The 12,899-nt window shown below is 35.7% G+C and overlaps 1 protein-coding gene across 2 annotated transcripts; it reads left to right on the plus strand.

The window, feature by feature from the left end:
* The first annotated feature begins 203 nt into the window (after positions 1–203).
* LOC126966232 (arginyl-tRNA--protein transferase 1) lies at positions 204–12,568 on the plus strand. Of its 2 annotated transcripts, XM_050810190.1 has the most exons (9): positions 205–569; positions 633–759; positions 842–1,089; positions 3,933–4,043; positions 4,536–4,625; positions 7,061–7,248; positions 8,548–8,709; positions 9,384–9,565; positions 10,042–12,568. In XM_050810190.1, exons 1-9 carry the CDS (start codon positions 482–484, stop codon positions 10,463–10,465), a joined length of 1,620 nt encoding a protein of 539 aa, XP_050666147.1. In that variant the 5' UTR covers positions 205–481; the 3' UTR covers positions 10,466–12,568. The 2 variants fall into 2 exon arrangements, with proteins under 2 accessions (XP_050666148.1, XP_050666147.1); XM_050810191.1 differs by lacking the exon at positions 3,933–4,043 and having other exon boundaries at positions 204–569.
* Positions 12,569–12,899: the final 331 nt, after the last annotated feature.

Raw genomic sequence — 12,899 nt, forward strand, 5'->3', positions numbered from 1 at the left:
AATATTAATTAAAATATTTTTAATTTGACAGTATTCCAACAACAGTTTTTTATTAATGAACTAGAAAACTTTATTACACTCATTTGAATGCTGCGTCTAAAAATGCGCCTGACAGTATACGGAATTGCGTTCCGTTTTAAATATAATTATAGTAACCAATATACTGGCAGGAACGGCTTCACAGTATACTAAATTGACGTCACACTGTACAGTATACAATGGTCGCAGTGCATATCGGAATATACCCTATGATTGATCGAACAAACCTTCAAACCTTGAACATAGTGGTTAAATTCTCTTTGTACCCTACATTCTTGATTCTTGCTTGATTCTGTAAACAGTGTATCGGTCCCAGTTACGTCTTACTCTTTTTGAAAATAAATAATAAGTTATTTGAATGTGATTTGTGTACTAACTAAGACTTTATATAAATATTAAATAGCTATTATTGTAAACGTAGTTTTCAGCCATTGAGGAAGATATGGCTAACAGTATTGTGGAATATTTTGCTGAACATGAAAATTATAAATGTGGTTACTGCAAGAAAACAGACACCAATTTTGCTCATGGTAGGTAGGTCGTTAAAATAGCCTTGCAATTACTATAACATTAATCATAAAAATGTTATTCAGGAATGTGGGCCCATACTATGAGTGTAGAAGACTATCAAGCACTTATCGATCGTGGGTGGAGACGGTCCGGAAAATATTGTTATAAACCTACATTAAATATTATTTGCTGCCCTATGTATACTATTCGGTTAGTATTCATTAAATTTCTTTTTTTATAAATTTTATGAAGTAGGTATTATAACGAAATTACATTAAAAAAAACTTATCAGTTGTAGAGCACTTGAATTCAAAGCTACAAAATCACAAAAGAAGGTATTGAAAAGGTTCAACAAATACCTGATGGGCGAGGAAGAAGTTCTTGGAAAAAGTAATAGAAAACTTTCTGAATCTAGTGATGATATGAAGCTAGACTATTGTGGAGGAGGTGATGAATTTGTAGAAAGCAAGCAAAAGCCACAGGAATTAAGTTTCGAAGGAGTTATCAAGTATATAGATGACCAAAGTACAGATCCAAGTGGTAAATATTATTTATTTATAATTCAATACAAGGACACCTTTACCTGAGGAGGTAATAATATCCAAAAATAACCCATACAAATAAGTAACATTTAAGTAAACTTAACAGTAAAAATATGAACTAACATTAAATAACAATATCTGAAATGTACATTTATTAAGGATATGAAATAAAAAGGCTTTATTACTAATTCCATACAAACTATTTGAACCTAGAAAAATAAATTAAGTCCAAGTTTCAATTCTGGACAAAATAAATATATATGTATATTGTATAATAATAAAAGTAAAAGCTTTATTTTCTAAGATTACCATACAATATTAATAATATAATAAGTAAAAATAAGGTGTTTCTTTTTCTATGGAATCATAGAACCCAACTGGGTGAAAGCCTCCTCCATTTTAGTCCATTTCTATCTGTCTCCTGTTACCTTAAACTAGTTTTTTTGGATCTACCTTGAAACCTTAAGAATTGTAATTGTCCTAATAGTTTAATTTTAATTTTTGCGGATTTTTCTTATCTTAAAGATGCTCCTTTCTATTTTCTCCAGTAATTTATTTTTTGTAGGTGCAGAGCCATGTCTGGCTTGTATAGGTTAACAATGCATAAATGATGTATCCATTATAACCGTTTTAAATTAATGTCAAAATCACCTTCTAAGACCTAGTAGTAACATTTCCAAGAATTATTTATTCTTCTCTCTTTCGTTATCTTCTGGACTGATGGATACTTGCCTTACATGGTGTATATACTCATTCACATAGTAAATACTATTTCCTTCAACTTTTATGTTAGGTTTTCTGATACAATTTTTTCAGTTCCAATAGTTTCCAATTCAGATACCAATTTTTTCCAGTGAATTTTTTGGAATATTTCTTCTAGTGCCACTATAAATAATTTTGGTCACTTTAGATATCTCTTTTTGACACCCTGTTCTAGTAAAAATTCATCTCCTCTCCTCTCCAGTCTTATTCTGCTGGTGCTTTTAGAGTATATACTTAGTCTGGCCATAAATACTGTTACAGTTAAAAATAAACAAAAAATTACATTTGAATTTGGAATCTGTCATTTTTAATAATAATAATCTTTATTTGCGAAAACTGCCACCAATATTTTTACTAGTACAAGAGATTTGGACAATTAACATTATATAAACAAAAGAAAAAATAACAATACAAATATTAAAAAACAATAAAGAAAAAGAGATATTAATGCTTTAAGACATGTAAGGATTATTTAATAACTAGAATGATAACAAATGAGGCAGCAGCGTGATTGGCTAAAAGGAAACTTCTCAGCAAACATTAGGCCTTTTTTTACTTAACACTGATATTATGAACTTCATAGATTTTTTCTGTGTAAGCTATTTTTATATGATTACTGCCAATGCATTGTACAATATTTTGTGATATTAAAATGGAGTGGGTTGATAAAGATGAGCCAAATACAATTTATAAAACTCTCCATATGCTTGGTATTAGTAAAATGTTTGTGTATCGGGACATTAATAGGTACAATGAGACCTCTGTTTGTGACAGAAAAAGATCTGGCCATCCAGTTTTAGAGAGTGTGGCTTGCTCTAAATGCCATGATAATTTAGAGTCCCTTAAACAATTCGTACTTTTTGAACTTGTTTATGGTTACTATATTTGATGTTTTATGTTTTAAAAGCAGTATAATAACTATGAGCTGCCAGTATGGTAACAAATTTCATTGATCAGGATATGGTATAACTTATAGTCAAATGTAATCAATGTATCTATTTTAAAGTTACAACTGACAATTAATAAAATAGATAAATAAAATTAAAATAGCCTTTATTTGTGTGGAAGTCTACAAAATATTAAAATTCATTTGTTTTTGATGTAAGGTTCAGGTCGAAACATGTAAGATGTCATTTATATAGTGTCTAATGATGTGCTTTTTGGCAAAGGCCCCCTGATACAATATGGGCCCAGTATCTGGTGTATTTCATCCTATATCTGTTTTTTTTTTTTTCAATATATTCATTGCTAGCTGAAATACTGCAAGTTTCTATCTGTGTTGGTGGGTACAAGCCCAATGTCCCGATAGTATACCGATACGCACGGATTAGAACGTTGCATTGTGCTTAAATTTTGGTATTAAATTTTAATCAGCTGTATGTTTATTCTCAAGTGAGGAAAATCACTAATGGTATTAGTGATTAAATATTAATTTAATATTAAATATAAAATATAAATCAAATATTTATTATTTAAATATTTATTTGTCCATATAATTTTTCCAGGTCAATCAATTCTGAATGTTCATTTTTCAATATGTCAATTTTAATCTCCAAATCCACATTCCATATAGAAAATGCCTATCTATCACATATGGACAAAAGTAACTCTCTAAAATACTAATATAGTAGATGGTACTATGTATGGAACACTTTGGTGACATCTTCTTTCAATCCTTCTATGGCATAGTTTCTCAACTTTATTTTGCTCACCACCCACTTTGAGAATATGTTTTTTTCTAGAGTATTTTCGTGTATTTTTTTGCCTTTTTAGACTATATTTTTTAATCTACCCACGCGCCATCTGCGCCATCTCAATGCCCCCTAATTTTCTCTGGGTCTTCTACTGCTGGTTGTTCTACGGCATCCCATAGAAGAATTGAAAGAAGATATCACCAAAGTGTTCCATACATAAAATTTTATTGAAATGTAAACAGCATGAACAAATTTGAGAGAATTTATTTATTCAACTAAGAATTTATATCTGGACACAAATAAAAACATCCTAAAATTATAAACATCCTAAAATTATACTAGTTTACTGAAACATATAAGACTATTGCTTTAAATGCAATTTCAGATATATATTTGTGTGATGGAACAGAAAATTTAAATGAATCCTCATCCTCTGGAGATGTTGGTCCTTCATCTAGTCATGATTTATCTTTGACAACAGAAAGTATAAACAAAGGTAATTTTCTCTTTAATCTGACATATTTATATTTTAATCATATCAGATCAACATTCCCTTCAATATTTGACTGATAAAAACATTCTAATACATTGCTTTAAATACACAATCTTGTAACAATATTTTTTTGTAAAACTAATTTATTGTGTATATCATAGCGGAGGACCTAGTGCTCTGTGAACGGCTGGATCATTTGGTGTTGCGTAGTCTTCGCTTCATTGTGTGCCAAAATAGAATATTATATTATCATAAGATTATATAATCTTTATTAAAGAAATATTATTAGGTGGACCAGGAGCATCTATTTTCCATAATTCTTTATCCTCTATATATTATTTATTCATATAGAAATTTGTTTGTTTTGTATTATAATTCTTTATTACCTTTTTTGAATTTACAAGTTGTTAGACATTTAATATTATTTGAATTTCGAAATGAATAAACAACGAATTATTATTATGTATGTGTTATACTTACTAATTTCTTATACAGTGAACGAAATAGAGAACTTGACTCCAGGGCCTATGTGTGCTTCATCAAGTAAAGAATTGTCTGCATCAACTACCAAAGAAATAAAGAAAGGTATATTTAATAATAAAATACATATCTGTAATAAATAGTAAGAGAGGCCTTTTTTGTTTTGCCACTAAATACCTACAACGGTGCTCGACGACTGATGTGCAATAGAATGAATCGGTACGACTGAGGACGGCGCGGGCGGGAGGGAGACGCCGCTCTGTCTAATGGCCGAGTTGAACTACTGTTTGCATTAATTCTTACACTTATACCTACTTTTTTACATAATATAAAAGAGGGGGCAGAAATGGCAAGAGGCTCACGTGATGGAACGAGGTTAGGTAACCGTAGCACCAGGGGTCAAGAGATGTGTTGCCGGTCTTTGAGTAAAGGTCCCTTACTCGTATCGGTTCAGGAAAACTGCAGCCGGTAATTGATTCCACAAAGTGGCTGTGCGAGGTAAGAAGTTCCTCGCAAATTGCGCGGTTTTAGAATGGCAAATGTCAAAATGATGCGAAAAATGTGGCATGTAGACGTAATGTCCGGTGGTGGAATTCGGCTGCTGGTAAATTTTATAAATAACAGCTGATTAAATTATAATAAAAAATATATATCAGTTGCTCGAATTATGTATACCTTGGATTTAAAGAATGATCCCAAATTCTTTCTAGGCCATTCCGAGCTCCTCGGAAGCGATTCTCTTATTTATGGAATCTTAAGAGATCTTGGCCTTTTGGAAATGTGTATATGCATAATAAAGCATGTTTGTGGCATTTAACCAATCATTAATATGCAGAAGAAATAGTGAAATAGAATGGACACAGTTTTGTAGAACTCAAGGGTTAACGGGTTTCTGGTACGAGTGATACGATTTTATCCAATGATCTGTATGCTGTGCTCAGTGACGAAGCTAGTTGTCCACTTGCGTAAACACTCGGACAAACCAGATCGATCGAAGGCCTTCGCTATATCCTGAATAACTGTCAGTGCTTCTCCCTTGCTTTAGATCACCCACACATCCGACCATCTATTTGTTTGGTACATCAGAAGATCGCCAGCTAATCAATCTTGGCAAACGCTGTAGGTCGTTGATCAACTGGTAACTCTCTAACACTGACCACAAAGCCCTTGAGGCTTCTTAACGTGCAAGAAACAGAGCGCGCTGAAGAGTATTCTATCTGAAATATATTTTTTAGAAATGGTGCTCTGACACCTTAGGATGGTCGGCGGTGTCTTCCAATCGTCGTTAAGAGTCGGTTAGAGGCAAAAAGAGTCCCCAGAGAATTTATTTTCTCTTTTACCGTCAGGGTCAGGTATTTCCCATGTGCATTAGCAGCAAAAGCGTCAGAACTAATTTCTCGTCACCAATGTGAAACAGCAGCGCTAGGCCGCTTCTTCACGCCGGTTTTCTGTGGTAGTGTGGTGTTAATCCGGTCGAGTCTCACCCGTTCGTGTTGACGTCATACAACGGCAGCAGGACTTTTATACATCTTAAACCCCCTTATTCGCCTCTTAGGCCATTGGTGTGGGACTTCCCTATTCTTTATCTCCCGGGGAAGAGTAGGACTTTACATTAGTAGACCTTTAATTTCATTGCTTTATTTCGCCGTCATTAGTTACGGCATCAGGACTGTTCGACATGTAAAACCCCCTTAGTCGCCTCTTAGGCCTTGGGTCTGGGACTTCTCTATTCTCTCTAGCACCTGGCGAAGAGTAGGACTTTACATTAGTAGACCTTTAATTTCATTGCTTTATTTTGCCGTCATTAGTTACGGCATCAGGACTGTTCGACATGTAAAACCCCCTTAGTCGCCTCTTAGGCCTTGGGTCTGGGACTTCTCTATTCTTTCTACCCCCTGGCGAAGAGTAGGACTTTACATTAGTAGACCTTTAATTTCATTGCTTTATTTCGCCGTCATTAGTTACGGCATCAGGTTTGTTCGACATGTAAAACCCCCTTAGTCGCCTCTTAGGCCTTGGGTCTGGGACTTCTCTATTCTTTCTAGCACCTGGCGAAGAGTAGGACTTTACATTAGTAGACCTTTAATTTCATTGCTTTATTTCGCCGTCAGTAGTTATGGCAGTAGGACTGTTCTACATCTAAAACCCCCTTAGTCGCTTCTTAGGCCTCGGGTCTGAGACTTCCCTATTCTTCCAACCCCCTGGAGAAGAGTAGGACTTTAGTAGACCTTTAGTATCATGGCTTTATTTCGCCGTCATTAGTCAAAGGACATAGATTAATTTTGGTATAAAATTGACTCTATGTCCTTTTCTGAATTCCTAACAATGTGTGTGTCATGATGATCGTTGGAGTAGTTCAAACGTAAACAAACAAACTCACTATTGCATAATATCATAATATTGTAAGGGTTATAAATCACAAAGTAACTATGTCTTGTCTGTAAGTTAATTTTCTTGCTATTATTTCTTGAAAATATTCCGTCATGAAGTTTGCCTTCTTATTTATGTAACGGGATTTAAAATATTTTTGTTATTTAAAGGTTCCGGCCCTGATCCTACAAAGATGCCATGCAGAAAAGCAAAGGATATAAGAAAAGAGCGCAAACTAGAAAAACTTAAGGCTCAAGGAAAAGATATAACTATATTAGAGAGCAAAGCAAATACCAATGAAAAAGATTTTGAGCTCTTCATTAAGGAATTGCCGGCGGAGACTAAACATCGATTAGAGGTGATATTTGAAATACCTTAAGTTGTATGAAAATAGTTTAAACTTTAATAATTTTAACAATTGAAGAACAGGTTCATCTGTTTTTTTGAACTTAGAATAATAATGTCCTTATTAACCAAAAATATTCCTCGTTTATGCTATGAATCTGTTAATAGAATATTATATTAATAAAACTTTTCGCAAATTGATCGCCAGATCTTATTGGATACACCATACAGGTTTCGCTGGTGAACGCCGGTGTTCCCTAAGGCTGTGTGCTATTTCTTACACTGTTTTTTCTGCATATCAATGATATGTTAGATGCCTCCAAAATGGGCACGGGCCTCTTTCAGGAAACGTTGACCAGTTCTGAAAAAAACTTGTATGTTGTATCGAATACTCCCTTGAGATGGTCGCAGAATCTGGTAAAATGAATATAATTTAATTATAACTCCTACGACTCAATTCCATATTCTGGAGCGCTATAAGGCGCAGGTTGGGCCTAATATGGAGTATTGCTCTCATTCTTGCTCTGTTGCACTGTAGTACCATCTCGAACCATTTCACTGCGTACAACGCAGAGATAAGCTCTGTTCAAACTGAGGTGGATAACGCGCGGGAAGCGGGACGCGTTTAAGTGTAATTCGCTCACTCGCTTAGCCTCTCAAACTGACGCGACTTCCCGCGCGTCATTCTTCTCCGCGCTGGTTCTTCAGTGGAGAAACATTATGCATTGTGAGATCAAACTATCCCACCGGGCGTCACGCTCTTGTTTCGCTTCAACTTGAGCGACTAGTCGCGTCAATTTGAACACGTTCATACAACTTAGCTGACAAGATGCGCGCGAGCGACTTCCGTCCCGCGTCCGCGCGTTATTCGCCACAGTTTGAACAGAGCTATACTTCCAGCTGTCAGTGATCCAATATTCTGTGAACGGCTCAATCGCTTGGCGTTGCCTAGAGATTGTTCGAGTTTCTTCTGCTCTATTATAAACGGAGAGTGCGACGAAAAGCTGTTCGACCTTATGCCTGGCGCCGAATTTCCACCATAAGTTCTAAGACAAAATTCTCATCATCTGGATGTGTGTAGTCCCTCAAGAGTGTGGTTCTTCCACTTATAATCAATGTGTAGATTCTACACTGTAGAATGAGAGGTGTTGTCATAACGATATGGCATGGGTAGCTTAACCCTTCGCGATCTGATCACTGTAAGGTTCAATTCCGTTGATTTCCTAGCGATTTTGGATTTTGTCTTTATCCTTTGTGGAAATATATTTATATATTAATATGTTTTATTATTCAAACATATTATTGTGTTTAGATTAGACTAGTGAGGACTCAGCCGCCAAGTGAGCAGTGGTTGCGGACCGCGAAAGAAGTCCACAGAGTATATGTTAAATATCAGATGACGGTACATGGTGATACTGAAGATAAATGCACAGAGGACAAATTTCAAGAGTTTCTAGTACACAGTCCTCTTGTAGTAAGTTTTTCCTAAATTGCTCAAATATTGTTTGATAGATAAGATACATAACGGCATTATCTATAAATAAATTTAATGTTTTATTTAAAAAATAGCTCTGTCTTAAATCTTACTACTCCACAGCCGAATATCTAAGTGATCGGACAGCCTGGGCCTAGATACAATATTGTATATTTATTTAAAAAAAAAGCGCAAAAAAAAGAATGCTGGGAGAGTTTCTTGCGCCTCTTCTTCTCTCTCAGAGCGCCATTTGATTCCAAAGCGGTAGTAGTATTAGATCAATCATTCATCGAAAATAATTCTAAAGGAATCAGTTTTGAGCGAATAAATGCCTTTTCTTCCTTCTCTAATTATAATCAGGAATGATTTATTTATTAACTAACAAATGATATTTCAAATTCTACAGTGTTTTGGTACTAGGCGATCATAGTTGAAGAGAAGAGATTGTCATATGTATGATGCAAGTATACGATAATATATTCCGATGTCAAGCGCACGACGTGCGTGACATGCGGTGATAGTAATGTCTTTCATAGCGGTTGAAATCATGTGTCGTCCTATCAACATGTACCAGGAGTTCATATGCAGTTTAGAGGTTCATGCACAATGCAGGTTTCACTTCTGACACGTGTACTTTGTACGCACGCAATTTTTGTAACAGTCGAATATTTCAGGAGGAGTATACAAGCCGAGGACCTGCTTGTGGTTTTGGTTCCTTCCAACAGCAGTATTGTTTGGACGGCAGGATAATAGCTGTGGGAGTGATTGACATCTTGCCGAAGTGTATCTCTTCCGTTTACTTCTTCTATGATCCTGAATACCGGAATCTGAATTTGGGGACTTACGGTGCGTTAAGGTAAGAACATTACATAGCTAATGTTTGAGCACAGTTGTACAGGCTCCTTTGCACAGGATGCCGACTTGATTATGGGTACTACAACGGCGCCTATTTCTGCCGTGAAGCAGTAATATGTAAGCATTATTGTTTCGGTCTGAAGGGCGCCTTAGCTAGTGAATTGACTGGGCAAATGAGACTTAACATCTTATGTCTGAAGGTGACGAGCGCAGTTGTAGTTCCGCTCAGAATGTTTGTGTCTTTCAAGAAACTGAGCGGCACTGCATTGTAATGGGCAAAGCGTATCACTTACCATCAGCTGAATGTCCGGCTCGCCTCGTCCCTTATTAAAAATTCCTTTAAAATGACTTACAATGACACAATACATAGCATACTCGCTAAACGTCAATTTTAAATTAGTTTATTAAAAAAAAAACACCTACCTGCGGAATTGAGCGGTGGTATCTTGTACTATAGCTACACATTGTTTTTTTCAGAGAGCTCGAGTTCACAAGACATCTGCATACTCAGTCCGCAGATCTAAAATATTATTACATGGGCTACTATATACACTCTTGTCCTAAAATGAGATACAAGGGTCGCTTTTCGCCATCAGACCTGCTCTGTCCTGAGACGTACAAATGGTTTCCGCTGAATGATTGTTTGCCGAAGCTAGAAGCTTCCCCATATTCAAGACTTAATCCAGACCTTGATGCGTTGGATGACAATTATCCGAACAGCAGAGACATCAACCACATACAGGTTCTGTACAAAGGCTCCGTGTGGCTATTTGGCGCTTACAAGCGGAAACATTTGAGAAATATTGAGAAAATCGCAGCGGTTATGGAGTACGCTAGTTTGGTTGGAGCTCGAGCGGCGACGAGCATAGTACTGATAGGGTCTACAAAGAGATTCATTTAAATACTAACAATAGATCCTTGTCCTATACTTGATGTTATTGGTATTTGATGTGAATATACACCCTAGAGCAGTGTTTCCCAACGTGGTAACGGCCCAGAGGGGGGCAATTTGAAAGTTAAGGGGGAAATTCAAAAAGTACTCGACATGATTTTAATCCTAATGTTAAGGTCGGGCATGGCCTAAAAAAGGTTGGGAAACTCTGCCCTAGAGGTCAGGGGTGGACAATCAGGTTGTGGGGCCCCGGGCTAATACTACTCAGGGACTTGTCTAACTAATCAATTAATTAGGGAACGATGGCTGGTCCATGTGTCAACTCGTGAACGGGTTGCTGCTGCTTGTGGTTCCAGGTTGACCTGTTATAGTAAAAAATCATTGTATTTGTTGGATGCAATTACTAATTATGACAGTAATCACGACCATCGTGTTCACGAAGCATCCTTACACAAACAATGAATTCAAGATCTAAAGGTTGGAATCCAATATACGATAATTTATATTTATTCAGTTTATTATTTATTTTCATTCCTTTTTATGAAATAATTTATATTATTTAAACACGATTCAAATATTGGATGCAGCACCTTACAAACTAATTAGCTACGTTATATTACAGCCATTGTAAAATACTCTATTTGATTGAAAACGGTGGTCTATGTTTCTTGTATGTTCTTCTCACAAGCTCAACTTTTTCCGAACATATGGTAAATCCAGTTATTTAAAAGAAATATTTATAGTGACTATACAAAAGCGTTTAGTTTAACCCTAATTCAATTAAGTTTATTTGACTTTGTTTAAATAGGTTTTAGATAATGTTTCGACATGGAAGAGGAAAAAGATGACCATAAAAATATATTATATTTATTTAGTATGATTTAAACATACAAACTGTACGATATTATTGTAAAAGAAATTTATTTTATTTTGTGTAGTGTATTCTTCATATTGTTGAACTTCAGTGAGCGTTAGGGCCCTTTTATATTATGTGTGAGGCCCTAAATTGCATCCAAATTAGCTCTCATATAAATCCGCCCCTGTACAGAGTTGTATTTTTCGCACTGACCTCTACTATATACCACTGGACTGGTGAATGTAAAAGTGCTTTTGTGCCTGTTTGATATTCGCCATTTTGGCGCTGTTGGCTATAAAGTGAGAGTCTGCGGTACTAAAACTAGTGCTGACAACCTCAACAAAAATCGATAGATGGTGGGAAACTATTTACAAAAAATAATTGTGTACTATTACGTTGATTCTTCAAGTATAAATAACACCAAAAACGCACTAAATAAATTCGAAATGCAAAAATATTTCAGAGTATTGTACGTTCCTTCGCAGCCATTTGTATTACACGTCAAATTAGTTCTCTGGACACTCGCGAGTGGCGCTTCAAATAGGCACAAAAAATTTGCTGTCAAACATATGTCCAGTGGTATTTATACAGGTCTGGGATTTTTCGGCAGCGCAGTAATAACAGTTCACTTAACCGGCAAAGGTATAGGATAATGTTCCTAGATTAGTTATAGTCTAGGAGCTAATATAACTTTTTGTGAACATCGAATAAGGTTTTCGAATCTTTCCCTGCTAAATGAGAAAATTTCTGATTGCAGACAAAAAACAAAGTTATGATGTCTGCCTTTATTGTACTGTCGAAAATAATTCAGTCTTGAATATCTGATCCCCCAGGCGATCTCTCGTTTCATATTATATATATTGTACTTACCTATGTAGTAATGTTGAACGCGTGTCCCACCTAGTATTGTAATTCATCATCATATTATGTTAGCCAATGTTCGATGTTTAGTCCATCGGCGCATGAGTACCGAAAACTATTACATCTCAATTTTTTTTGCGATCCTCTTCAAATTACTGATTTAAATGTATGTTGCCATGTGCCCCATTTAATTATCTACAATTTGTCAAGTCTACAAAAGTTATTTAAGCATGAATCGGAACACGTAATAACTATTGTATAAATAATTTAAAAAATACACTATTAGTATAAAAAAATTGAGGTGGAATAGTTCTCGGTACTTATGCGCCGATTCCTCGTGGACTAGTATGTATAGATGTCTATTTATCTGATTAAATCAGTAACTAATACACTTACCCAGTGTTTTATCATTTTCTTCTCATCGATTGCTTCGTATCTTGTTTGCGTCTAACATTCTACAGTGCTCCCAAATTAATAATGCGCTTACAGATCTTCGCTAATAGGCGTATTCCCGGAAACACCCGAATCATTCAATCGTAAGAGCCCTTAACAATGCACTTGCATTTTGCACCTTGTGCGAAAGATATAGGAGTCAAATCATGTGTTCACAATACGAAAACAAATCGGGCGGTCGGCTGTGGTAGCCGGTCAGTCAGTCGCAAAGAGTATAATAATATGGTCAGTCGTCTTTAAGTATTGGTGCCGACTGCACGTGTTCAGTCTATG

The sequence above is a fragment of the Leptidea sinapis genome, chromosome 9 (assembly GCF_905404315.1).
Source record: "Leptidea sinapis chromosome 9, ilLepSina1.1, whole genome shotgun sequence".
Classification (NCBI taxonomy): domain Eukaryota; kingdom Metazoa; phylum Arthropoda; class Insecta; order Lepidoptera; family Pieridae; genus Leptidea; species Leptidea sinapis.

Excerpts from the sequence above, each read along its gene's own strand:
- LOC126966232 (XM_050810190.1), top strand. The coding sequence starts at position 482 with ATGGCTAACAGTATTGTGGAATATTTTGCTGAACATGAAAATTATAAA. Across the intron at positions 1,090-3,932 it reads CCAAAGTACAGATCCAAGTG|ATATATATTTGTGTGATGGA; the intron begins GTAAATATTATT and ends ATGCAATTTCAG. Across the intron at positions 7,249-8,547 it reads AGACTAAACATCGATTAGAG|ATTAGACTAGTGAGGACTCA; the intron begins GTGATATTTGAA and ends TATTGTGTTTAG.